This window comes from Melospiza melodia, chromosome 8, assembly GCF_035770615.1.
Source record: "Melospiza melodia melodia isolate bMelMel2 chromosome 8, bMelMel2.pri, whole genome shotgun sequence".
Classification (NCBI taxonomy): domain Eukaryota; kingdom Metazoa; phylum Chordata; class Aves; order Passeriformes; family Passerellidae; genus Melospiza; species Melospiza melodia.
In genome coordinates this window covers 15,891,652-15,918,622 of record NC_086201.1, presented here as the reverse complement: position 1 = coordinate 15,918,622, position 26,971 = coordinate 15,891,652, and the positions used below count along the sequence as shown (strand labels likewise).

The following is a 26,971-nucleotide window of genomic DNA, read 5'->3' as shown; positions in this document are numbered from 1 at the left end:
TCCAGGCCCCCAGCCCAGGCCATGCCCACCGAGACAGCAGCCGGATTTCCCCGTTGTCCCAGAGCAGGGGCCCTGCTGCCCAGTCATCAGCCTTTGATGCCTGTCTCCTCTGCAGGAGGCTGATCAAAGCCCGAGCCCCTCCCAGCTGCCACCCCTATGGATGCTGGATCAATAAATCAATGCCAGCTCAGCTGCTGACTGCACAGTAAGCTCGGTTGGGAGATCCTGGTGAGGAACCTCCTGGCATCCACCCCTGCCTGCTCGAGGGCCTGAGCCATGGCTGATGTCACACTGGGCTAGAGATGCACCACACCAATCCAGGCTCTCAGGCAGGATGGGGATGGCTGCCAGCCCTCAGCAGCCAATCCTGTCCTCTGCTGGGGCCTGGGCAGCACCCAGTGCCACGTCCTGCTCCTGCCCTGGCCAGGGCACCACTGCCCAGTGCAGCCTGCACTGTAGGCTGGAGGCTGCAAGAGCCTCTGGGCTCACAGGCACTGGTGCAGGTGACAGCATATATACCTTTCTCTGGCCATAGGGTCATCAGCTGGCTCAGCTGAGGGATGCTCTGGGCTGCAGCCTGCCAGCACACAGCAGCCCCGGCCTCGCCACAGCTCCCAGAAATGACAGACCTGGGGCAGCTGGAGCCTGGCCAGGGTCATGGAATGGGGTTGTGGGTGCAGCCTGCCTACCTGCCCACCTGCCTGCCTGCTGCTCCAGGCACTGGTGCTTTCCAGCTCTGGATAAACTGGATTTCCTTGGATTGGAGAGATTAAATTGATCCCGGCCAGATGCCAGTAGCAGGCTGCTTGCCACATGCCTGTAGTGCGAGCCTGCCTGGAGCATTTGCTGCTTGGATGGGGGTCACCTGGCATCTGGCTTGGGAGGGGACACACAGGGCACTGGAATCACTATTGGCAACCCTGCCATGTGTCTTGTGCTGTCTGTTCTTCCCCAAGCCCTTGGACATCTCCTCACGGCCCTTCCCCTGCAGAAAGGGGAGCAGCAAGAGCCCTGCTGCTGTGCCAAGGGGAGGGTGAGGAGGTGCAGGGGGTGCTGCTGCCAGGCCCTGCTGCCAGCGTGGCCAAGGCCAGGGGGCCAGCAGGTGACTCACTCGCCCTGGGTCATTCATCCCAGGTGGCTGGCAGGAGCAGCCAGAGAGCCAGGGGGGCTTCAGCTGCTTCAGGATGTCTGCCCAAAGCCGGTCCATCATCCTGGCCTCCAGGATAAATCCGCATGCCTGCTCCCACAAAAGTGCTCCTCATGGATGCAACCGGGCTGTACCAACCCTGGGAGGTGCCAGCCTCCCACCCCTGACCCAGCCCTCAGTGTGAGGACCGTGGGGTCCCCGGTGGGGCAGGGACACAGGTCTCACCAGGCCGGGTGTGCAGCTCCCACCGGGCCGGGTGTGCGGCTCCCACCGGGCCGGGTGTGCAGCTCTCACCGCAGGGTGTGCGGCTCCCACCGGGCCGGGTGTGCGGCTCCCACCGGGCCGGGTGTGCAGCTCTCACCGCCGGGTGTGCAGCTCTCACCGGGCCGGGTGTGCGGCTCTCACCGCCGGGTGTGCGGCTCTCACCGGGCCGGGTGTGCGGCTCCCACCGGGCCGGGTGTGCGGCTCCCACCGGGCCGGGTGTGCGGCTCTCACCGGGCCGGGTGTGCGGCTCTCACCGGGCCGGGTGTGCGGCTCTCACCGGGCCGGGTGTGCTCCCCCGGCAGCGCCTGTCGGAGGAGCGGCCCCGCAGCCGGGAGATGAGCTCCCTGCTCATCCTCATCGCATGTGACGGGAGCGAGATTTATGGCTCCGAGGCGCGATTTGTGCGCGGCTCCAGCACACCGTATTGATCACTGCTGGTGGCTCCTGCTGCTCCCTCACCCCCCAGCCCCTGCCTGTTAACCCTTGCGGAGCCGCGGGCCCCGGGGGCCAGGCACCCTTCGGTGCTGCAGCAGCTGGTGCAGCAAGGAGCGCCCCGGGTCCAGGCTGGCGGGGATGCCAGGGCCCATCTCCTGGGAGAAAAGCAGAGTTTTTCCTGGCTGGGGCTCAGAGCAGAGCAGGCAGGGGGAGTCTGGCTGGGTTGGCACCTAGGAGCACCCCTTGGAAAGGAGAAGGGCCGAGGGGGCAGAGAGGGGCTGGAGGAGCCAAGGGCACAGGGATGGCAGTCAGCGATAAGGGAGCAGTGCGGAGGGGATGAGGCACCGTGCCAAGGATTAGCGCTGAGCGGAGGGGGACGGCAGGTGGTGACAAAGGAGCGGGTGCCAGGGGACAGCGTGCGATGGCCATGGGCAGTGCCATGGGCACACGGACAGCAGCGTGCAGCAGCAGTCCCAGGGCCAGCTGGGGGCTGATGCCAAGGGGATGGGGATGGGGCAGCCGGGGGGGGACGGGGATGGGGCTGCAGGTGGCTCTGCAGCAGCAGCAGGAAATGATGTGTGAAATGAAGAGTTCCTGCCCAGTGCCCAGAGGGAGCGTGCAGCATACTGAGCAGGGCCGGGGCTGGGGAGGGGGCTGCAGGGGGCGCACGGCTGAGGGGGTCCCCAGCCCTGTGGGGACAGACAGAGGGGGCTGCTCTGCAGCACGGGGCTGCGTCCTTCCTACAGGAGGAGCGGGCAGGGGGCTCCTGGCATGGCGCTGCTGAGGAGCCGCTGTGGGGCTGGAGGCGGCGTGGGGCACACACAGCCGTGCCAGATCAAGCCCTCGGTGCTCCCCTGCCGCGCCGCCCCAGCGCCGTGTCCCCGCACCCCCTCCCTGCTCGCTGGTTTCCCGCTGCTCCGCGGAGATAATTAAATCCGCTATTTCGGCAGGTTCCGCATCCCCTGCCAGGCGGATCTGCAATCAGCCTCGAGAGGGCCGGGGGCCACCCACCTGCGCCCTCCGCCTCACCGCCCCCACGCTGGGGCACCTTGGCTGCCCCGACAGCTCTGCCTGCCTCGGGTCCCTGCCTGCACCCTCGGGGACAGTCCTGGCTGCTGTGGCAAGGGTAACACACGCCTCTCCTGTGCTGTCATATCTCCTCTCCAGCTCCAGGGTCACAGTCCCATGCCAGCTGCTCCTGAGAGGTGACTCGTGTCCCCAAGGCCAGCCTGGCTGCAAAGGGACGCTGCCACAGACCCTAAGGACAGGCAGGAGCTGCTCCCCACCAGCTGCCCAATGCCTCCAGCTTCCCATTCTTCCCCAGTTACGATGTTATCATCTTCCTGCAGCACCCGGGGAAGATGTAAATAATTCAGGGAGGTGAGCTGGGGCACAGGTGCTCCCGCAGGCACGGCTGGGTGGCAGAGATAGCGCTGCTGTCCCCCCCGGCTGCCCAGGGCCCGCTGGCACTGCCAGCTGGGAGGGAAGGGCTTGGGTTGTTCACGGAGAAGCACTGAGCACGTCATTCTGAGAGAGTTGAGCAGAGTCAGGAGGTGAGCAGGGCTCCCAGGGCCGCACACCGTGCTGCCCCCCTGCCCAGCCCCACGCCATTCCCCTGGCCTGCCCAGCTGTCTCTCCTGCCTCCCTTCTGTCCCCAATCCACTATGCAGGGTGCCACATTGATCCCTGAAGCTGGCAGCTCTGGCTGTAAATTTTGATCAATAATTTAAGGGGGTAAAACTATTAATAGAATATTAAACTATCTGCTCCTGTGTGATGCATGAAGGTGGGAGTGAAGCTGAGGCTACCTGGAAGACCTGCACAGCTACCTCCTGCTCCAGCCAAAACCCCCACCAGGCCCTTTCCAGCGCAGAGGGGAGAGTGGCGAGCAGTGCTGTAGCTAATTGTGGGCTGTGCCAGGAGAGGGGAGGGCGGCATCCATCAGAGAGTGCATTATTGATGGACTCCCAGGCTGCTATTACCTGCCAGCCCTGCTATTACACACACCATCACTCAGAGCGGGGCTCGGCCACCAGGCCCGCCCCTCGGCGTGCCTTGCACCCTGCTGGCCGGGAAAACCACTGGAAGCAGCTATAATTACACCAGGAGTGTTCCAGATGCAGCTCCACTACCTGTCCTGCTGGCTACACGATGCATTGGTGCCGTTCAGTGCTGCCTGAGTTTTCCTCTAGGTGTTGTGTGCCCAGCCCCAGCAGCGCTGTGCAAATCCCATGGCACATACCTGCCCCACCCCGGTGCCCTCTCCACTTTTTGCAACCAGGTTGGCCCCGCACAGCCTGGCTGAGCCACGGGAGGAGGCAGCCCTGCCATCCTGGAGGGGGAGCCGGCTGTCACCAAGCAGGTGCTGCCCTTGGGAGGCGCCGTGCTGCGCTGCCGAGAGCCCAGCGCAGCCTGACTCATTCCGGGAGGATTAGCCCCTGATCCCCGCTGCCCGGAGCCAGGGAGGGCAGCTCCAGGAAGCGTGGAAGGGAAATCAGGGAGATTAACCTTGTTCCCCAGTGGGATGGAAAATGGAGGCACATCTGCTCATCTGGATGGAAGGAACAGCTGCCTTATGGGGGAGCAGATAAAAATAGGCTGACATTTACCTGCCAGCCCCAAGCAGGGCAGGCAGAGGGCACCATGACCAGCCTGTGGCCCCAGAGGATGCAGGCATCCGCTCGAGTGCCAGGCACTCCTCACCTTCTGTCCTGCTCAGGCTGCAGTGTCACAGACACATTTTATGAAAAATCCTTTTGTTAGGATTTTTTCTCCTGAGAAGCTGAGAGGCCTCAGGAACAAAATGTAAACTGTGAGATCTCACCACTTCAGGACGGAGGTGCAGAGTGGCCGAGACCACCCTTGGGGGGCTCGAAACTCCTAGAATGTTGCCAGAAGTGTCTGGTGGCTAGACTTTGATCCTACACAAAAGACGACAGTAAACAATGATTATCTGCTGCTGTGGAATGCAACGGGTGGATCTTTGAATAGTCCATGTTGGATGTTTCTAATTAATGGCCAATCACAGTCAGCTGGCTCGGACTGTCTGAGAGTCACGAGCTTTTGTCATTCCACTCCTTTCAAGCCTTCTGATGAAATCCTTTCCTCTATTCTTTTCGTATAGTTTTAATATAATATATATCATAAAATAATAAATCAGCCTTCAGAAACATGGAGTCAGATTCTCGTCTCTTCCCTTACTCTGGGACCCCTGCAAACACCACACTGCAGAGACAGCCTGGGGCACTCAGCAGTGTGGCTGTGACAGCAGGACAGTGTCACAGGGCAGCACCAGTGATGGGGAGTCCTGCCAAGGCAGGAGTGCCTCTGGGCACACACAAGCACGGATGCTGGGCAATGGCACACAGGTTGTGAGAAGGGGATTTGGTGTGTTCAGGGCTGCCCGTGTGTGGAGGCGGGCAGCAGGGCAGCTGGCAGTGAGCTGTGGCATGGGAAGGGCAGTGAGCTCAGACTGGGCTGGGGCCTGAGCCTGGGGCCAGTTGGGTGCTATTGCTCCTGGAGGGGTGGTGGTGAGAAGGGCAGGCAGAGCTGAGATCCACAGTAGAGGTGCTCAGGCAGATGCTCGAGGATGTCGAAAGAAACCTTTTACCTGGGCATCCTTCCCTGCAAGCAGCAGGAGGAAACCTTTTCACCTGTCCAAAGCCCTGCAGTCTGGGCTGCCAAGAAGGGCTGATGGCACTCTCTGCTCTCCTATGCACCCAGGGGATGCTACAGCTGCTCTGAGCACCTCTGCACTTACCTGTAGCAGCTCTGTTTTCCCATGCACAGACCAGAGCTGGGCATCCTTCTACAATGGCTTTAACATTTCCCAGCAGTGCTGGAAGCATTTCCTTGGGATGACACTTGCCTCTTCACAGGCATCTCCAAGCAGCAGGGCCCAGCCACCCCAGCCACAGTCACAGAGGTCAGGCTGCCTCCTCCAGTACTGCCAGACTGGCATCACACCTCTGACAGGGTTTACCATGAGTGCCTGCCCAAGCCAAGGCACCGTCCAGCCCAGCCACAGTGATCCCAGCCGAGGCACCAAGAAGCCAGTGCAGGGGTGGGAAGGGTTAATGCTGTGAGAGCAGAGCCTCCCCTTCCTCCCCCTGCGCTGTGTTTTACAGGCCGGAGCTATTACCAGGAAATGTTCCCATCAGCACCATTGATCCCCTTGTTTACAGCCCAGTAATCCTCCGATGTTGACTCAGGAGCAAAGAGGAAAGAAGGGAAGGGAAGGGATGGCTCCCACTGGGGCATTGCCCCTGCCCTGCCTGCGTCCCACCCAAGCCTGCCTGACGCCCTGGGCTCACCCAGCCACACCCGCTGGGCACCGGAGTCTCTCAGCCCGTGGGAAGGCTGCGGAGGGTGGCACAGTGGCGGCGGTCCTGTGGGAGCAGCCACGGCCCCCATGGCTCACCCAGGTCCCCCCTGCCCAGCCCTGGCCTCCCGCACACGGCTGTGTCCCCGCTAGCTGCCCGACACCTGCTGGAAGGGCCCAGTGTGACAGCCCCGCTTTGTTCTCAGTCGGGCGATGAGCTGAGGCGTCATGCTAGATTAGAGACCCTCCCAGCTCACAGCCCTGCATGTGCCAAGCTGGAGCAGCTGCCAGCTGGGAGAGCCAGTGGCAGTGGGCACTCCTGCTCTGCCGGGAGCGGCTGCAGCCCCCAGGGTGCCCGCCGGGCAGTGGGATGGCAGGGCTGGCAGGATCATTGGTGTGGGCACTGGCCTGGCACAGTCCTGCCCGCCACTCCCCTGTGTGTCAGCTGTCCCCAGCCCAGGAGGGCTCAGAGCCCTGGGCCAGGGCTGTAGCTCTCCCTCACCCTTGGCCCCACCGAGATCCCACAAACCTGTGCCAAGAGCACTTGTGTGGTGTCCATCAGTGGGACTTCCATGAGCTTTTTACCTCTTCTGGCTCTGATAACACCAGGGGCTCAGCCACCTCCCTGTGCCCACATCCCAGGTATGTGCCCATGCGGACTGGAAGGGCAGGATTGTGCCTTCCTCTGCTCACTTACTCTACTGCCTGGATTCATCTCCTGGTACCTGCTCTGCCAGGAGGGAATATGCTTTGTTCCCTACTAAAACCCTCCAGGCCCGGATTTACCTCCCCTCCCTTTGCAAGCCCTCGGGAGCCTGGCTCTCCCCCAGAGCCCACGGCAGAGGTAAGGAGCCAGGCTTGCCAGGCAGGCTGGTGAAGGCCGCGGGTCACAGCCTGCCTCTGCTGGGGCTGATCCAGTTTGTGCCAATCCCAAGGCTGGGCCCCCAGCCCACCCTTTCTCAGTGCCTCTCAGCCTGCCTGCACAGCACAAGCACTGCCAGAGCCCCCCCAGCCCAGCCTCGTGCACCCCAGCTCTGCATGGGCTCTGCCCCAGCCCCAGCAGACCCAAGGCCTTACAGCCCACCAGAACTGGTGCCTGACATCTTTCCCCTTCCCTGATCCCTGGTCACTGGGGGCTGGGATCTCCTTATCAGCACCACAGCAGTGCACTAGGCTGTGGTGCCAGCCCAGGGGCCATGCCTAGCCCTCCCTGCCCCCAGCATGTCCCACTCACTGTCTGGAAGTCGCTGCTGTTGCAGTCCCCCTTGGCGAACGTGCAGCGGACGAGCATCTCGCCCAGCTCCAGCTGGTGGCCCGCACGCTCATAAAGCTCCTCCAGGTGGAAGGGACGGCTCTTCTCCTCCTCACTCGTGGCCAGCGTCCCCAGCAGAACCTCCAGCCTGCTCCTCTCGGGGCTCTCTGGCACCAGGGGCCGGCCAGCGCTATCCAGGATCCCCAGCATCTCCCCTGCCCAGTACAGGTCGTGGCTGGAGAGCTGCGAGAGGCGGACAGGGTTGAGGTTGCAGATGGTGACGGCGGGGAAGATCTTGTTGTGCTCCGTCTCCTCCTCCAGCTGGGTGCTGTGGGGGTACTGGAAGTACAAGCCCACACAGTTGGCATAGGCGTGGATCAGGAGGGCCAGCGAGCCCAGGAAGGCCAGCAGCCACAGCAAGTTGCGGGCGGTGTAGCGCCGGTGCCGGAAGATGTGATGGATGCCGTGGAGGGTGGAACGGCTGGCAAACTCCTCCAGGCTGCACGGGGGCTGCCGTGGGGCTGGGGCACTGCGTGCCGGCTGCCTGTCCGGGCAGTGCCCCGCGGGAAGGGCTGCAGAGGGCCAGGGCTGAGCCCAGGTGCGTGCGGGAGGCCGCTGAGCCTCCTCCAGCCACATGCTGCCGGCCGGCTCTGCTCTCCGCGCCCAGCCCGAGGTGCCGGAGCGGGTTCCAGGCGTGGGGGACCGTGCCGGCCCCGGGCGGGGCGGCTGCGATGTGCGGCACAGCCGGGCGGGACCGGTGCCGCCCGCACCCTGCCCCGAGCGGGAAGCTCGCCGAGTGCCGAGATCGCAGATGTACTTAGCGATCACCACATCCTGCAGGAGCTGCAGCCAGCGCCAGAAACATCCTGCAAAGCTCAGGGCACTCTCACTGCCTGTCCCCCGGGGTTGTGGGCAATTACTTGGAGTTCTGCTTCCACTTCGACCCTCTCCGTGCACTTAGTGTGGGTTCCCCAGGGAAGGGGGAGACAGGCAAATTCCTCATTTTCCCCCGCCAGGACATGTAGATGCCACCTGGGCAGGGCTGCATGGCCCTGGGCTCAGGAAAGATACCTGGCCAGGCTTGTGTTGGGGGTCAGCCTGCCTTTGGCATGGAGATGTGGGAGAACCCCAAGCTCTGCACCAGCTCTGAAGCACAGCTTATCAAGCTGGCCAAGGAGCCAAGATGTCAGGTGTCACTCTTGCCACAGCTCCTGTGCCCTTGGACTCAAACACGTCCTCTGGGATCCCCAAAAGCTGAAAGAGCACAGGCAAAAGTGAGGGGTGGCAGAGCACATGGGAGCAGTGACACAGACCTCAGGGGCATGCCGGGTGCTGGCACCACCTGCATGCCACTACAGGGACAATGCCAGGCTCTCTAGTATGGTGCTACCTCAAGTACAGGATATCTGACAATGGTGGAGAGGCCAGCCCCACTCAGCATCCCTCACCTTCACAGTGCACAGGAAGATGCAAAATCTTTTATGAGGCCAGCGCTGAAGCTGAAAGAAACAGTTGCTTGTGAGTGCTGAGAAGCCTTGTGTACCCAAAAGCTTGTGTCCCTTTCTGAACAATCTCAGTTGCTCTGGTAAAAGATGCTGCTTTCTCTTACTGGGCTCGCCATTCAGGACCTGTGTGAGCAGATCCCCCAGCCCCAGTTTGCTGTCAGGAGCAGAGCAGAGGCGCGGAGCAGAGCTGTGTCTGTGAGGCCAGGGAGGGCACACCAGCTGGGACAGCAGGCTGTGCTCTCCAGCCTCCCAGGAAAGGTGGTGGGGATATCAGAGGTAAGGATGCTCAGACTCAGGGAAGAGGAGTTTCCCAGGCCCAGTGGGGCTGGAGGGGAGCAGGAGGACTGGGCTCTCTCCTGCAGATGTTTGGCCCTGGCTGGGCACCCACAGAGCCTCAGAGTGCAGCAAAAGGCACTGCAGGACGCTGGCGGTGTCTGTAGCCACGGGCTGGCGACACTGGCCCTGCCCAGCTGTGCTCCCCTGGCCTGTGCTCCCCAGCACAGCTTTAAATCCATTAGCTTTGCATAATTAGATTTTTCTCAATTACCAGATTATGATAATTAACAGCTCATTTGTAGGAGGCAGTGCCTAATCCCGGCATCATGCCTGGCTGGATGCCAGCCTGGCTCTTGGCTGCTGGTACTGGGACAGTGGGCAGCAAAGCGAACACCAGGACAGAGCAGCCTCAGGAACCCTCCCAGGACCCCCCAAAACCTCTCAACCACTGCTGACCTAGACCTCCCCTTCACTATCTGGGCAGCACAGCCTGCATGGAGGGATTGGTTCCCAAAAACAAGGGGAGTGAGAGCCCAGGCAGGGACAGCATCCTCTGGCAAAGGGAATCAGCAGGGTTTTAGAAATGGCTCAGTCGCCCACATGGCTCCAAAGATGCAGAAAATATCTAGAAAACATCCTGCAATGCCTCCTCCTACAAGCAGCCACCAAGGCAAAACATGGGAGAGGTTAGCATTGTGGGCTGGGCTGGCACGGCTGCAGTCATTAGGAGTCTCATTAATGAACTTTCCTAGTCAATAATGTTGTGATGAAGGACAGGAGAGCAGGGAGGCAGCTGCTGGTAAGGTACCAATCTTCATCACAGGAAGGCAGGGTAGTTCAGGCAATTACTGCCCATCAACAGAGCTTCATCCCTGGTAACATAATAGAGCAAATATTAAGAGAAAAATGCTGCTGAGGACCTCGAGGGCAAGGGAACAGGGAGCAATAAAGATATGCTTGGAGCTCACACAGAATAAATCTACCCAGTCCATCTTCGTAGCATTTTTTGGGGTAAAATTGCTAAATAAATAGATAGTGAAGAGACAAGAGGTATGAAATATCAGGCTTTTATTAAAGCATTTGATATAGCATCTCAGGGAACTAATTCCAGTTGGTGGGGACAGCCATCCCCGACTTGGGCTGGGTGCAGCTGAGGAGGTGAGGCAGATGGGGTGGCCCTGGCACAAGGGGAGCATGGTGCATCCTGTGCCACCAGAGATGGCAGTGCCAGCAGGGCAGCGCCTCTTCTCCCATCCTGGTGAATGTGCTGCAACTTCTGCTCCATGCTCTGCCTCCAGGGGTGGCTGTGGCAGGAGCACCAGTGTTACACATGGATAATCCGGACGCATCCCTATGGAACAGTGCCCATAGCCAGCCCAGTGTCCCCATTGCACTGGTTTGGGGCCACCATGTCCCCACGCCTGAGGCTGCTTCAGGGCTCGTCCGCCCCTGCCATGGGCTCTGCTTGCAGAGCTCTGGCTGGGAGGAGGCACTGAGCGTGGGTAGCAGTCATGCCCAGCCAGGCATGACTGGATGGGATGTCTCAAGCTGTTCCCATGTGCCTACTCAGCGTGGCATTTCTGCTGCTCTGCAATGAGCCTCTCTAGGCAGGGGCTCTGGTCCTGCCTCTCCCCCCAGCATGGGCTGCAATTTTGGCTCATGCAGGCAATAAATCAGCCTGCTTGCCCTGAGGTGGCTGTGTGGCCCCTGCTGCTCCAGCTCACATTTCCCAGCCTCAAATTACCCCAGGCTGCCATAGAGCTGGATGATTTTGTGCCGCTCCTTCAAACACCCCCTGCTCTGTTTGTGGTGCCAGATTTTGCCAAAGCCCCTGGAGTATGTGCGTGTCCAGGCACAGCGTATTCCAGCACACGATCCCAACTGGCAGCTCTTCTGGGGAGCAGAGCTGCACCAGCCCCGACTGCTCAACACCACAGGGAGTAAGATGAGCCTCAGCAAGGCAGCTTAATTCAACCACAATGGCATTTGCTTCTAGACTAGATCAGGGTCAGAGGTCTCCTGCCAAATTTTGACATGTTTTTCTCAGTGGGGGAGCAGCCCAGAGCGTGTTTTTTGCTGGAAACCACCTGGAGCTTTTTTCTTTAAGACAGTTTTTCTCAATGGGGTTCCTTTGATGCTCACACTGGGAGCGCCACATGCAGCAGTTACACTCCCAGCTGGGGTCTCCTCTCCCCTCACTGACGATGGGAGGCGATGGCAAGCTCTCCGATGGAAAAAACCCTACCACGGGCAGCGAGTGAGGGAATCCTTCCACTGGCAGCACTCACAAAGTGTTGAGGATCATGAGATGCTGGGGTAAGCTTGCAGAGAAAGGGCTTATGACAGCACAGCTCACCTCAGTGTCAGGCTGCCCCATAAGAAAAGCCCTAAATCCATGAAACTAGTCAGACATCTCAAGTGGGTGTGATAAACAAAGCACAGTGATTCAGGGGCCAAGCAGAGAGAGGAGATCTGTGTTTGTGCAGCATTGGCAGATTTCCTCACAGCCCCCATTTTTGGGGCAGCAGAGGAAGCTACTAAATGAGGCGAATCCACAGTGGTCCCAGCAGGATCTGCTCCCTTGCATGCTATCTCCTCTCTCTACAGCCTGGCTTCTTCCCACACCAGCCTCTTTCCAGCTCCTTGCACTGGTGCTAATCCCCTAATCTGTGCAAAGCAATAATTTTCTGCATGGCACAGTGGCTGCTTTTAGATCTGCACCCCTCCTCCTCCAACAGCCAGTTCTCTTATCAGGAGCAGGTATCAGGTGAGCCAGGCACCATCTACTTCCGATAAACCCATGTTTTATTTTGCCCTATTTCCATTTATCTCCGAGCTCGTAATTATCCCTCATCTGGCAGCGTGTTGTGCTGCCTTGCGTGCCGAGGCGCGGAGGCAACGCCTGCTCTGCCGGGCAGCCCTGAGCCAGAGCCTCCTGCCAGCGGGGTGCAGGGACCCCGTGGGACGGTACAGGGGGATGGGACCTGCCCACCATGCTGGCTGCAGAGCTGTGCTTCCCTTTCCCTGTTCCTGAGCTGCGTTGCCTTTAATCTCGCGCAGCGGTGGAGATGGATTTTCTCCCCGTGAGCCAGATGTGTTGCACGGAGCATAAACACCCGTGACAGTTGTTGTGCTCCTCGGTGTGAAGGCATCAGATGTCTGCATTAAAACAAAGCTCTCCACTTAATTACTCAGGCTGATAATTCAGCGCGTGGAGGCGGCTCTGGCTGAGAGCAGAGGGCTGGATCACAGCTGGGACTGGAGAGCCTTGGAGTGCACATTAATCCTGGCTCTTGCAGCCCTGATTAACGGTGCTGGAAACCTGCCCGCCCCATTCATTCCCAGGGGAAGGGTCTGTCACTGCCCCACCAGAGAGGGCCCAGAGTCGTGCCCAAGAGGCCCTGCTGGCCCTTCACTGGCCAAGACACCGCCTTCCCAGTGTCTTCAGGGTGAGGTGGCTGAGGATGTGAGGCACCATTGCTCTGAGGGTACTGTGCTGCCCTGGGAACACCCACCCACTACCTCTGAAGGCCACAGGAGCTGGGTCCAGGACAGTGAAGTTCAGACAGGACCCGAGGATCACCTTGTGCAGGAACTGCTGCCAGAGCACAGCTGGAGAGAGCTGGAGACAGACCACGGCCGGGCTTAGAGCAAGCCAGGAAGACCATGCAAGGCTTTCTCTTTGCAGCCAAGGCTGCTTGCTCCTGCTAACCTGAATTTCTCCTTCCAGGTCCAGCAAACACCTTCTGCAAGTTATCTTTGCTCCCCTCAATGATCACCAGGGCCTAGGGGGACTCCTGGGGGAGTCCTTCCCTCAACCATGTGCCCCTGGCCCATGAGCACCCACCTGGCTCTGCCAGTCTGTCTGGATGTGATGCTCCCTTGGACCTCTCTCCCTTGGACCTCTCTCCCTCCTGCCTATTCCCCAGCCCAGCCCCTCCCTCCTTCCCTCTCATCATCCCTCTCTCTCAGTGCCTGGACATCCCTCTGCCAGCAGAGAGAACCCCAACCCCAGAGCACCCTGTGGATCTGCCTGTGGGGTCCTGCCTCTCCAGGGAGACTGATTTCTTCCAGCCCAGCTCCAGCCCTCTTATCTCTCCTCCCAGGTGTGCGTGCTTTGCTCTGTGGCTGGGCTGGGTGGGAGTGACAGACGGCATCCTGCCAGGGCTGAGCACCCACGCTGGTGTGGGCACGCAGGGCACAGGGGCCCAAAGCAGCAGCAGGCAGCTGCAGGCAGCCAGTCCCAGCGGGGCCCCAGGAGTTAAATTGTCATGTATTCAGGGCCACGCGCTGGCCAGGAATTACACTTTTATCGGCATGCGGTGCTGCCGCCACTTGAATTGGGACTGGGAACTCTATTTCCGAGCTCACCCAAATTATTCTCCAAGAGATAAAGCGCGGTGCAGAGCAGCGCCAGCGCTTCATTAACATTCCCCAACCCATTCAGCTTTAAACGAAGATTGCCTGCCTCGGAAAATGATAAAATTGAACATGTGAAGCAGGGCATTATGTTCCATCAGCCGATATTATTTCCCACGCAGGGGCCGAGTGGAGACACAAACAGCTATTTATGCAGTACCTGGCCAAGCCAGGGTGGCTTAGGAGGGGGTAGCAGGCGGTGATGGGGACACAGGATAGGTGGCAAGTGCCCCCCGCCCATCCCTGGGCATAGGAGGGGATGTCTGCTTGTTGCCAAGGCCACTCTGCCCTTCTGAGGGTTCTTGTGCCCAGGGTCAAGGTGGTCCAGGACCACAGACCTGCTCCATGCATTCAGTATGGAAAAGGGTTCAGGGGTGTGTGTGCGTGTTCTCATGGGCAGCACTGGCAAGGCTGGGGCATCTCCACCTGCTGCCCTGCTCCAGGAATGCATGTCCCCTGCTAGGGCTGAGCAGGCCCAGTGCTGGCTGCATATGCAGGATGGGGTCTTACCCCTTGGCTGGGTGCTGGGCCAGTGGCATTGAGGAGCATCCACAGGGAGGGAGCACGTGCCTCCCCAGAGGCAGGCAGGGAGGGCTGAGTGGGCAGGAAGGGCTGAGCAGGCAGGCCCCCGGGGTTGCAATTGGATTTTGCTCGGCCATGCTGAGCCTATCGATCCAGTAGTAATTAAAGTCGCTCCAAAACCTGACTCATATTCAACCTTGGGAGGAAGGAGCTTTGCAGAGAGGCACCCTCTGTTCCCCATGGTCTGGCACAGGATGGAGCAAAGCCTTGCCAGGGTGCTCCCAGCCTGTCGCAGCCCCCAGTGGTCTCTGTCCCAAAGGGGGACCGTGCCTTGGCACTGTCTGGGGCCCAGGCAGCAGCACCCATCCAGCAGCATCGTGGCCAGTGTCCCCAGTGCCACATAACCTTGGTCACAAATGCTGATTAGCTTCAGCCCTTGGAGTGACACGAGCCTTATAGTTATTGTAGAGATCCCAGCTATTTTCTCACTGAGTGCCTGAGACACATCCCTGGCATGCAATAGTACTCTCCCATACCCCTTTCTTGTCACTATCTAGGCTCTCATTGAGGGACTGGCGCAGAGAGAGGAGCCTGCTGAGCCCACAGCCACTCCCAAGAGTCACCGAGGTGCTGGGATGGACCTGGTGCTGTGCTCTGTGTCCACAGGGTGCAAAACCTCTTCTCCAGCTCAGTGTCAGCTGAGGGGGTGTGAAGGCCTGCGAGGATTCTGCGAGCTGTTCATGAGTATTTCTATGTGCGTGTATGTGTCTGTGTGTGTGTGTGTGTGTGCGTGTGTGTGTGTGTGTGTGTGTGTGTGTGTGTGCAGGGACTTGCACGCCCAGCCCTGCCGCCTGCCCCGCTGCTATTCCCGGTATTCGTAGCAGGTCGGGACAGGCACCGGGGAGGGGGAGCTGCCTTTCACCGGCGCCCCCCGCACCCTGCCCCGACCCTCCTGCGAGAAAGCAGCGCCGCCAGGGCCCGGGGCTGCGGCAGGGAGGGGCACGGGCCGGGGGCAGCCCTGGCACCGCCGGGCAAGGGACCCGGGGCAGAGCACGGGCGAGGCGCGCAGCGGCGGGGCTGTGCTGCGGGGAGGTGGCTCCATCTGCAGGACGCGGGCCAGGCCGGGAGAGCCGGCGCGGGGGATCCCCGCCCGCCGCTCGGTGTGCGGGACACAGCGCGGGGGACAGCGGACAAGGACATCGGCTCCTCTGGCATACCCGCGCCGGTCCCGGGATGCGGGCGTGGCAAAGCGGTGCCCCCTCCAGCATCCCGGTACCCCCAGCGCCTCTCACGCCCCCTGATCCCCCCGATGCCGCTGCACGCCCCGAGCACCCCACACCCACTGCCTGTGCACCCCTTAAGTGCTCTCATCAGGTACACCCAGAGCCTGGGCATCCCCTGCCCCCAAAGGCAACCCTCACCCTGCCCCGCGGCCCTGCAGCCAGTGCTGCCTCCGCACCCCGGGGCATCCCCCGCCTTGGGATCCCGGGAATGCTGCCCCGGGCCGGTGGGTGGGAGCCCCGTGGCGGCGGGAGGCGGAGGCGGGGCCGGGACGGGCTCCACCCCGGCCCCCGGCCCACATAGGCCGGCCGGGAGGGCCCCTCGCCCCCTCGCCTGCGCCGTCCCGAGGCCCCACGGGGTATCCCGGCGGAAAGCGTGGGGCAGGAGCTGCGGCTGGAGACGTGCAAAGCGGGTGCCGGCTGCGGGGCCCCGATCCCGTCCCATCCCGGGCGGCGGGATGCTGCGGCAGCGTTGCGGGCAGCTCCTGGCCCGGCTGGAGCACGGGCTGCAGCTCCTGGAGCTCGGCGGCAGCGTGGAGGAAGGTGGGTGTGTGTAACCCTTCGTCCCGGGGCACACCGGCACCCTCTTCTCTGCCGCCGGGGCGGTCTGGGGAAGCTGGGGGCTGGCCCCCCGTCCCGAGTGACCACCCGCCGCTGTTGTGCCCAGACTGCATCCGGATCGCTCGGTGCTTTGAGGCGACACGCCAGAGATGCTGCCGGCTGGAGCAGGACGGGCGCCGTGCCCGCGAGCAGCTGGCCCGTGTGGAGGCCGAGCGGGCAGCGCTGGAGGTGAAGCTCAAGCACGCCCGAAACCAGGTGGAGGTGGAGATGAAGAAGCGGCACCGGGCAGAGGCTGAGCTGGAGAAGCAGGTCGGGGGCTGGCCGCAGGGGAACCCTGCGGGGCTGGCTGCGGGGCCCTCAGCCTGCTCACCACCACCCCGTTTCACTTGCAGGAGCGAAAACTTCAGCTGGTCCTCGAGCTGCTGATGCGGGAACCATGGGGCAGCGAGGCACTGAGCAGGGAGCAGTGCTCTGTTCTCAGTGCCCTGGCTGGCCGGCGCCTTGGGGCAGCCTTGGCACCCGGCAGGAGGTGAGCAGGTCCTCACCCCAAGCCCTCGGGCAGCCCTGGGGTCGGCTGTGCCCCTCTTCCCCTCATCCCTGCTGGGCTTGAGGGGCTGGCTGGGCAAGGAAGTGCCTGGGCTCTGCAGAGGCATCAGCTGTGGGCTCCCAGCAGTGAGGGGGGAATTGCTCCAGCTGAACTCACTCTGCAGGTCATCTGCAGTGGACGAGTCGTGCCAGTCCCTCCTGTCCCACTCGGATATCAGCTATGACCGCACTGAGGATGACGTGGTAAGAAGTGTTTGGTTGTCAGTCTCAGGGCTTACCCCAATAGTGAGGGGGTCCTTTTGCCCCACTTCTGCAGTGGCACAGCTCCTTTGTATATCCATGGTTAGGGGTGGGCTGCTATCAGAGCTGGAGATGAATGCTGGGGATGCCCCTGGCCTGATGCAGCCCCAGACTCCCTGCTGCCTTTCAGGATGTTGATATGACACTGGTGCGGACCCTGAAGCGCAAAGCTCCGGACAGGCAGGTATGAGGAAATGCTGGGATGTGTTAGTTTTGGGGGCTGGTGTTGAGGTGGTATCTGTGCCTCTGTGTGGGTGAGGATCCCCCAGCTCTGATCACGCTCCCTCAATGTGCCCTTTGGGTCCCTCAGTGTGCATCCCAGGCTGGGGTGCTGGCCCTGTGCCATGCAAGGTGAGGACACCCAGATACTCCTCCGTCCCAGTACAGGAGGCTGCAAGGAGTCTGGCAGGGAATTTAATTTATTGATGCTGTGCTGGGAGCATCGTCTCTCGGCAAACCTCCCACGATCAATAGAAACTCCATTACGCTCCACCGTCGCCCAGCTGGGCTCCTCAATAATTCATCACCATGTGCGGGCATCCCGCACCCCGCTCTGCTCACACCTCTGCATTGCAGGCCTGACCTGGCTTCCCCCAGCCCCAGGGCTGGCTCTCACCTGGTGGGGAAGCCTCAGTCCCCACCATGCCTGGTGTGGGCCAGGCAGTGCTTGGGGAGTAGCTGAGACTGGGACTTTTTGCTGGGCTGAGGCCACTTGGCTTGGGTACTCTGGGGAGTATGTCAGGGAGGGGAGCATCTCGGCCTGCTCTTCACACTGTCTTCTGTTTCCAGCGTGTGTCCCTGGCCCCTCAGGTGGGCCCTGTGGTGATGGCAAAGCGGCACCGTTCTTCAGTGGTACCCCATAATGCCGTGAGTAGAGACCCCAGCGTGCCCTGGGCAGGGATGGGGTGCAGGGGCTTTCCCAGTGCCAGAAGGCAATGCTGCAGCCCTCAGCCCTGTGGATGCTGTGGGGACAGAGCTCAGCTGTCTCCTCTGGGTGCCTGTGTCCATCAGCCTGTATCACCTTGGTCCCAGTGGGGACAGCATCCCTGGCTATGCTGGACCACTGTCCTGAAGCCTGCATATCCCCCTGTTCCCATGGTGGCAGCATCCCTGGCTATGCAGGAGCACAGGGATGGGGATCAGGTGGACCAGTGATCATGTGGGAGATGTTGGAGAACTGTGGGGCTGCAGTCACATGTCTTATTGGTGTCCCATTCTGGCAGGTGTGTGTCCCCTCTATGCCCCCTCCTGCTGAGGTCCCAGGCCCTGCTGACAACCTCCTGCCTGCTGTTCTGGTGCCTCAACGCCGCTCTCGCCAGGGACATCGTGTCTCTGCACGTGCAGGTCACAGGAAGGGCTGAGGAGGGGTTTGATGGGTGGTATGAGACCAGCCTCAAGGTGCTGCTGTCACAGGAGAGGGAGGGGATCTGTTGGGGATGCTTGTCCCCACCGTGGAGGTACTGGGGCCCTCTGGACATGCCAGATGCCACTGTCTCGTGCAGAGATTCCCTGGGAGGTGGAAAGCCTCCTCACATCCTAGCTGGTAGATGGAGTGGCTTGTCTTTCAGGTGTCCCCCCACAGCCTCCTCCCTCTGCAGAGCTGACCACAGTTTGGGGCACCAGTGAAGATCCGGTTTCCCGTGCTGCGGGGCAGGAGAGCCACACTGAGGGCAGCTCAGTGGGACAGCCAGCACCAGCCCCCTTCCCCTCACCCCCACGGAGTCTCCCAGCAGTCCAGCACAAGTTCACCTCCAAAACGGTGCGTGACCCAGCCTCTCTCTCCTCTGGGGAGGTGGGCAGGGGGGCAGCTATGAGGTGGGAGGGCAAAGCTGTCCTACATTCCCCAACCCCTTAGCTCCACCTGCCAGGGGAATGGATGGAGACAGTGGGACCTGGCTGGGGGAAGTTAAAGGAGTGTTACTGGGTATCTGCAAGAAGGGGAGCCCCTGATCCTGTTCCCCCTCTCCAGGTGATCCGCCCTGAGCTGTGTGGTGTCTGTGGTTCCCGCATCCGCTTTGGGAAGACTGCCATCAAGTGCTGCCAGTGCCAGCTGCTGCTGCACACCAAGTGTCGGGAGCAGTGCCCCAGCCTCTGCACGCCCAGGCCTCAGCACCACGCCTGGCCCCAGGAGGTGAGGGGGCATCACACCAGTGCTTGGGGGCCTCTCCACATCCTTATGAGGCTTCAGGGCTACTGGCCCTAGGATGCTGAGCCTCTGCCCACCGTGGCTGCAGGCCTGGCTGGTGGGCACAGCGCAGGTTGGCATTGTTCTCCTCAGGGTGTGCTGGCTGACTTCGTGCCCTCCACGCCGCCGCTGGTGCCCACGCTGGTGGTGCAGTGTGTGACCGAGGTGGAGAAACGAGGCTTGACAGAGGTAGGGGCCGGGATGGTGAAGGTGGCAGTGCTGTGGTTCCCAGGGGCTGAGCCCTTCTCCCTGTGCCCCAGACAGGGCTGTACCGGGTGCCAGGTGCCGAGCAGCTGGTGCGGGAGTGGAAGCAGAAGCTGCTGCGGGCCGGGGGAGCACTGCCTGCCCTCGGCACTGTGACTGACATCCACGTGGTGTGCGGGGTGCTCAAGGACTTTCTGCGGGGACTCAAGGAACCGCTGGTCACCTTCAGCCTCCGCCCTGCCTTCCTGAAGGCCGCTGGTGAGCAGGGGTCCCAAGGTGAGGGAGGGGAAAGGGACTGCTCCTCCCCTGACACTGCTCCCTGGCGCCGCCACAGACATCCCGGATGATGCTGCCAGTGACACAGCCCTGCGCCATGTGGTGAGCAAGCTACCCCCAGCCAACAGGGATACCCTGGCCTTCCTCATGCTGCACCTGCTCAGGTGAGTGTCTCATCCAGGCACAGGTCTCTCCTCATCTCCCCATCTCTCTGCCCCTCACCCAGGCTTTGTGCCTTAGAGCAGGGAAGCTGCGGATGAGGAGCCCCTGAGCTGGGCAGCATGCACACACCCTCTGTTCCCCCACTGTAGGGTGTCACACAGCCCTGACTGCAAGATGGATGTGCTCAACCTGTCCCGTGTGTTTGGCCCTACACTGGTGGGATACAGCTCAGCCAACCCCACGCCAGACGCCATCATGGAGGACACGCCTCGGCAGTGCAAGGTGAGGGGGCCCTGAGGTGTGGGGTGCACCCTGGGCACTGCCAGTGTCCCCATCCTACACCTCTCTCTGCCCAGGTGGTGGCTCGACTCCTTTCAGTGCCACCCAGCTTCTGGAGAGGCTTTGTGGAGACAGAGCAGGAGAACCTGGTGCCAGTGGCAGTCCTGGGAGGTAGTGAACGTGGTGAGCACAGGAGCCCCAGCCCCCACCCATCATGGCCTTTGGCTTCCTTGAAAGGTGTTGGTGTCCGTGGCTGGGGTGAGATAGCTGTCCCCAATCTGTCCTGCAGGACCCTTCTTCCAGCCCATTGGCTCTCCGGAGCGCAGGTCAGACCAGCTGAGCCCAGCTGGCACCTGCTGCCTCCCCAGCACCCTGAGGAGCTGCGTGGGCAAGGCCAGCCGGCCCCCGTGAGTGCTGTCGGGCGTGGGTGGGGCCCAGGGGAGCTCGCTTTGTACCCCTGACTCATCTCTCCCCACGCAGGCAGGGGCCAACCCCGAGGAAGGTGGGCCGGTTCTTCCCTTCTCTTGTGTAGCCTGCAGCAGTGGCTCCCTCGGGACACGGAGCTGGCACTGGAGGAGGAGCAAACGCTGCAGGACCAGACAGCTGCCTGTGGGGTGACAGTACCGGGCTCAATGCTCTGCTTCCCTGGGGACTGGGGAGCAGAGCTGGCTCTGTCCAGCTGTGGTGGCAGGGACACTACACTAGTGCTTGTACTTTGAATCAGGTTTGTATTAAATGTTTGCAGCAAAACACACCTGGCTGTGGCTGCTGTCTGTCCTGCCCTGCTGCTGCAGGGTTGGGCTCACTGGAGCCTGGCTGTGCAGCAGACAGGAGCTGAGCAATGCTCCACAGAACCCGTGCTTTGGGAGGGCAGGCAGAGCCCCCTCCCACCCTGCTGAAGCCCTATTCTCCTGCTCTGGAGCCCTGGATGTGGGAGGCCCCTCTCTGAGCCCAGATTACTTGGCCTCAAGTAATTGGAGCTGCTGCCGCTCAGGGCAGGACAACCTTAAAGTGTTTCCAGACTTCCTGGCACCTCGGTGGAGGCCTCTTTAACTCCTTCCTCCCCTCCAGCTCAGGCAGTGCTGGAGCTGCACAAAGCCCAAGCAGGGCTGTGCTGCACAGCTCCTTCCCTCCAAGAGGGGGAAGCAGGATCGTGCTGTAACGGAGCCATGTCCCAGGCAGGGCTTGTCCCCCAGATAACTCTGCAGAAGGGGCAACCAGGCAGAGGGAGTTTAGGGAAAAGAGGCATTACCCAACAGGGATAAGAAATGCCCCTGTGCCACATCAAGCAGCCAATAAACCTTTGTCCCTACTAGAAGCCAGACCAGATGGGGCACATGAGAGAAAATTCATGTGCAATCCTGAAAGCAAGTACTTTGGCTCAGTTTTCTCCAGTGCAGGAGTGTACACCAGAGGGCAAGGAAATTAACACATCCAAGGCAGAGGCAAAACTGAAGGAGTTTAATGTGCTTAAAGCAAAGGAAACAGCTAATCCCTGCCCAGGACCACAGGAGAGCTGGCACAGGAAGGCACAGGGCTAGGAGCAAGGATTTACTCCAAATCCATCAAACTGGGATGGTACTGGATGGATGGAGAATACCTAATACAGTGCCTTGCTGAAAATGAGAGGCATGAGGATGGGGCCCTTGGTGGAGTGCAGGGCTTTAGCACAGAGTTCAAAACCAGGGAGGTAAAAGGACAAAGGGCAGCATTGGTTACTGTAGACAATCTATGCCAGGCTCAGGAGGAAACTGCCTTCCATAAAATCAGGTTTTTGAGGCAAGGTGAGTGCTAAATCTGTGCCACTTGCTCACATGTAAGTTGATTGCTCTGGTGCCCAGAGGATGTGGCTGGTGACAAGGGGAGATATGCAGTGAGCTCCCCCAAGCTCCAGCCATGCTGGTGTGAAGGAGGCTGTTGGCCCACCAGGGTAGCAGGGGCTTGCTGCCCTCACTCTGAGCCCTGCCTAGGCAGCAGGCACAGGTCTCAGCCTGACAAGAGCAGGCTTGGTAGGGCTGGCAGCTCTCCTGGCACGCACTGAGCCCAGGGGGCAGAGGTGGTACTGGGGGAAGGGGGTGTTCTTGCAGCTCCCCCCAGGGCCAGCAGGCCCCCAGTCCGACCCAGCCCTCATGTGTGTGTGCCAGTGCCCTCAGGACAGCCTGGCACTGCTGTTTTCCCAGCAACAGGCAGGAGCCCAGCTCAGGCTGTTGCAATCATGCTGAAATCGTGAGCTCAATCTGTTCCTGTGGGGTGAGCTGCCTACACATGACAGGCACATTCAAAGCTCCCAGGTCTTAGAGATGGGCCAAGACCTTCCAGGGAGTTGCAGACAGCAAATAGTGCAGGGATAGCCTGGTGAGGAGTGGCAAGGTGGTGCTGGTAGTGCCCTTTGGTGGAGAAATACACAAAGTTGGACCCAAGACACTGCAGGCAGCAAGTGCTCCCTGCATACACACACAGGCTTGTACCAGGGCAACGTACTGTCCCTAAAGCCTTCACCCTGGCCCAGGGCTGGTCCCTGGGCTGCAAGAGAAGCAGCATGCAAGGCTGATGCTCATCAGCTTTAATGTCTGTCTGGAGCAGTAGTCAGGCACTTGCAGGGCTCCTGGCCTGCACCTACCCCTCTGGGGGTGCTGAGAACCTCCCAGGATGTGAGGCCTCAGTGCAGGCTCTTGTTGTGGGGCACAGCAGGGAGCAGGGGGCTGGTGCTGCCCATGACTCACAGGATAATCTGGTTTTTGTAGCTTCGGCTCAGCTCCTTGTGAGGAAGGACAATGGAGTTGAGAATAACGACCTCAGCCGGGATGGTGACACTGCAGCCTGGGAGGGGAAGGCAAAGGCTTTAGCTGGAGGGGAGCAGCTGCCTCGGTGAGCAGGCCCAGGGTGATTCCACACAGCAGCAACATACCCAGGATTGTGATGGACGGCGTGAGGCGCCCGTCCCGGAACAGGGTCTCGCTGTCGATCTTGGCATAGGGGTCGTTGGGGTTGGGGTCGCTGGGCGTCCCCTCCACCCGCGCCCAGCGCCCAATCGTGCTGTCCCAGCCCACAATGGTATTCAGGACACAGGTGTGGTCCTGGGGTGAAGGAAAGGGGAATGCAGGGTGCTGCTGGCTCCCCGCACGGGGTGGGGGTCAGCACCGACTCCCTCAGGCAAACCCCACTTACATGGAGCGAGGCGCCGTGCAGCACGATGGACTCTCGCACGCGCACCCCGGCGCCCACCGTCACACCCTCCCCTATGGAGACGTTGGGGCCCAGCTGTGAGGGCAGAGGCAGGTGATGAGGACAAGCACAGTGATGCCCTTGGCACCCCTGAGCCTGTCCCAGCCCCAGGGTCCCCCCAGCCTGCACTCACCACTGCAGTGCTGTCGATGGAGGCTGTCGGGTGGATGTACACGTTCCCTGCAACACAAGGCAGTGGATTCAGGGGAGGCAGCCCACAGGAGCCCCTGCCTCTCAGATAAAGGGAGGTCCCACTGGTGGGTCCCACTGCCTCCCCAGGCAGCCCCAAAAGTGTTAGTGTGTGAGAATGGTACCTCGGATGACAGGGCCTCCAGGTTTGTTCTGGGCCAGTCTCTCTGGGTGGCTTTTGCTGTACTGGTTCAGGTAAAGGCGGCTGGCATAGATAGCAGAGCTGGAGGAGGAAAAGCAGAAGATTGTTATTGTCACTCTGGTGCTACCAGGGCAGAGGAGGATCCAAAATCAGCACCACCCACCCGCCCCCACGGCTCTGCCTGAGCACCCTGCACTCCCAGCCCTGGTACAGATCACTCAATGCTCCTGCTACAGCAGCTCCAGCACTTACCCAGCTGACTTGATCTGGCTCCAGAAGCCATCAGTTTTGTAGACATAGAGTTTGCCACTCCCAGCCAGGGCAGTGAAAACGTCCTGCTCTAGTCGGATCACTTCTGCACGCTGCCAGCCATTGGAATTTTCCTCTCTGTAACCAAAAGCCATGTTAGACACTCACCCCAGCCATGGCCTCACCCAAGAACCCCAGCAGACCTACCCTCCCCATATTCAGGGACTCTGACAATCCCAGATTCCCACCTAGCCACGTGCTTCTTCTCGAAAGTGGGGAGAAGGCTGGCTGCCAGGCTGGGTTGGGACAGCCCCACTGAGCCCCAGAGCAGCAGAGGGACAGCCAAAATAAGCTCTGAGCCAGAAGCTGATGGTGCAAGAGCCCCACCTAATCCAGGTGGGTGTATGATCCTGTCCCCAGTCCAGAGCCTGCACAGCTGGATTTTAACTTGGGTGGTGGCAGAGGGGTGAGGTGACAGGCTGGCTGGTGCAAAGAGCTGGAGAGGGGAGGAGAGCATTCCCAGGTGAAAGGATTGCTCAGCCTCTAGTCTAGAGCTGAATGAGAATGGGGTGGGAAGAGACGAAGGGAGAGGGAAAGTCTCAAGCTGACCAGGAGCAGAGCAGAGGAAACAGCAGCCTAGAGAAGGGAGGGAAAGCATGCATTACCACTAGGATCAATCCAGCCCAGAGAGCAGCGAGTGCAGACACAGAGGGAGACTTACCCAAGGTAAGGACAGCTGGTGCAGGACCAGGAAACAAGTGAGTGATGGCAGAGGAGGAGAAAAGATAGAGAAAGTATGGAGGATGAGCGTGCTGCTGCAGCCCCAGGAAGCAGGGGGGTGGGAGGGACACAGAGCAGGGTGAGGCACTCACAGTGCTAGCTCCTGTTGGTTCCTCTGGAAGACTTCACCAATGTGCTGGAAGATTGCAGGTGTGAAGAGGTAGATGCCACAGTTAATAATCTCACTGACAAACGTGCTGGGCTTCTCCACATAGTGCTGAACCTGGAGGGGAGGGAAGAGACATGAATCCCAGGGTGCAGCCCCTCCATCTGGCACCACACCCTCTCTGGCACCACAGACCCACGCAGGTGACACAGCACCTGCCACCCACACTGAGCTCCATTCCCCAAGGCCCTCCAGTACCTCCTGTGTGCTTGCATTTGCCACAATACAGCCATAATTCAGTGCCTGTGTCCTGTTGGCCTAGGAAACAAGGACAGTGTTAGCAGTGGTGGAGCAGGAGGCACAGGGAGGAGAGCAGATGAAACCCAGAGCTCTGGGACCCACCCACCACAGGAGCTGCTGGCTTCTAAGCCCACGGCAGAGCACTGCAGCTCTTCTGCTCCCCAGCACTGCCACTCACTGTGGTACCCAGAATGACAAAGCTGTGCATGTCCCCATGCTGCTGCCGAAACTCCAGCATCTCCTGTAAGGGGAACTCTGAGCACACGTCTGCGTTGAGGACAAAGAAGGCCTCAGCACCACCTGACAGGATCTGGTCTCTGAAGTGATAGATGCCACCACCTGTGCCCAGGGCTGCGTACTCCTGCAGATACCTACAAGCCAAGCAGGAAAAAGGGAGGGCTTAGGGAAGCAGGTGTCTAGTGGTACCAACCAGCAGCAGGGCTGGGAAGGATTGGAGAGACATAATCCTGCCATCCAGTGATGCGTTTCATGCAGGCATTGCACAGAAGGAGACTGTGGCAGCTTAGAGCTGTGCTAGAGAGGCATATCTGGAGCAGGAACCATTCAGGGCAGGGAACAAGGCAAAGGTGGTGGAACTAATGGGGGAGTCAGGCTGTGCTCATCCACGGTGGGACAGAGCCCACCTGACCAATGCCAAAGCGCTGACTGGGGGCTGCCAGGCTGGGGCAAGCAGGTGAGGGCTGAGCCAGGCTGTGCCACCGTGGGTGCCCCAGGGGTGAGAGAGCTCCTGCCCACCTGATGGGAACCTTGAACTCCTGCTGCGCCGATACGAGAAAGCGGCTGAGGGCCTCGTTGGGCTGGTAGAAGCCCATGAGCAGGATCTCCTTCATGCCGGGCACCTGGGGAGGGACGGAGGAAGGGATCAGAAAGGAAAGGAATGGCACTTCTCTCTTGGCTCTACAGTCCTAGCCCGTACCTTGGCGCAGGCCTCGATGTGGTGCTGCACCATGGGCACTCCGGCCACGGGGAACAGCGGCTTGGGCACCTCGAAGGACAGCGGCCGGAACCGGGTCCCTGCGGAGCACAGCGGGGTCGGCCGGGCACTGCGCCGGCGGGGCACCCCGCGGGCCCGGCGCACTTACCCTTCTGCGGGCCCCCGATGAGGATGACGGCCTTGAGCGGCATCGCGGCTCCGCTCCGCTCCGGCGGTTCCGCACGGAGCCCCAGCTCCGCCACCGAGCCCCGCAACCCGGCCCGGCCCGGCCCCGCCGCCACTTCCGCGCACGTGGCTGGGACACGTCAGCGCCGCGCCGGGCCCTGCGCCGCCGCCCGCCCGCCGCCAGGGGGCGGCCGCGCTCGCTGTGAGGCGCCGGGGCCTGCGGGGCGGCTGTGCCGGGCGGGGGCGATGGTCAGTGAGGGGCCATGGTCAGTGTGGGGATGATGGTCAGTGAGGGGCCATGGTCAGTGTGGGGGCCATGGTCAGTGTGAGGGGCCATGGTCAGTGCGAGGGCCATGCTCAGTGCGGGGGCCATGCTCAGTGCGGGGGCCATGCTCAGTGCGGGGCCATGCTCAGTGCGGGGTGCCACGATCCATTCGGGTGCGCGGGTAGCGGCTGTGGCCGTGTGCGGCTGTGCAGGGCAGCGTGAGGGTGCAGGGCAGGTGCTGCGGCTGTGTGTGTGCCCCAGCGCTTCGGCGCGCCCTGCGGGGACACCACGAGCTCTGACACGTCCTTGGACACAGGCGTGCGGCAGGCACAGGTCTGCAGCCACGTGTGTGTGTGTGTCGGGAGCGTGTGACTGCCCGCAGGCACCGGGCGGTACGCGTGTGCCCCTGCCCGCCGAGGCCGGCACAGCACCGAGGGGCTGGGGGGGCAGCGGGCTGTAACCGGAGCGGTCCCTGCCGGCCCGGCACGGCCTCTTATGGGTAGCGGATATTTATAGCCAGGCATCAGGTCCCTCAGCGGCACCTGCCGTGCCCGCAGCAGGAGCCCTGCCCTGCTGTCCTGCTGTCCCAGCCACCATCGGGCCCTTTGGCACTCCGTATATTCACTCCATGACGTGAGGGCCATGTGAATCAGCCCCGTTG

General features: G+C 61.1%; 2 protein-coding genes across 2 annotated transcripts; one reads left to right on the top strand and one right to left on the bottom strand.

The window, feature by feature from the left end:
* The first annotated feature begins 15,879 nt into the window (after positions 1-15,879).
* Positions 15,880-20,466, top strand: LOC134421261 (rac GTPase-activating protein 1-like). Its single transcript, XM_063161954.1, is given in 17 exon segments — positions 15,880-15,964; positions 16,089-16,291; positions 16,375-16,511; positions 16,693-16,771; positions 16,959-17,012; positions 17,618-17,695; positions 18,052-18,172; positions 18,427-18,587; positions 18,798-18,959; positions 19,107-19,202; positions 19,274-19,475; positions 19,552-19,657; positions 19,805-19,937; positions 20,012-20,120; positions 20,123-20,200; positions 20,203-20,341; positions 20,415-20,466. Coding segments are annotated over 17 exon segments (1,995 nt in total).
* A 907-nt stretch (positions 20,467-21,373) lies between these two features.
* Positions 21,374-26,139, bottom strand: GMPPA (GDP-mannose pyrophosphorylase A). Its single transcript, XM_063161956.1, has 12 exons — positions 26,029-26,139; positions 25,863-25,960; positions 25,682-25,785; positions 25,104-25,296; positions 24,884-24,943; positions 24,612-24,742; positions 23,743-23,877; positions 23,474-23,571; positions 23,293-23,339; positions 23,103-23,195; positions 22,843-23,011; positions 21,374-22,754 (listed from the first exon to the last, which is right to left on the bottom strand). The coding sequence occupies exons 1-12, from the start codon at positions 26,069-26,071 to the stop codon at positions 22,654-22,656; spliced, it is 1,272 nt and encodes a 423-aa protein (XP_063018026.1). The 5' UTR covers positions 26,072-26,139; the 3' UTR covers positions 21,374-22,653.
* Between the last annotated feature and the right edge of the window lie 832 nt (positions 26,140-26,971).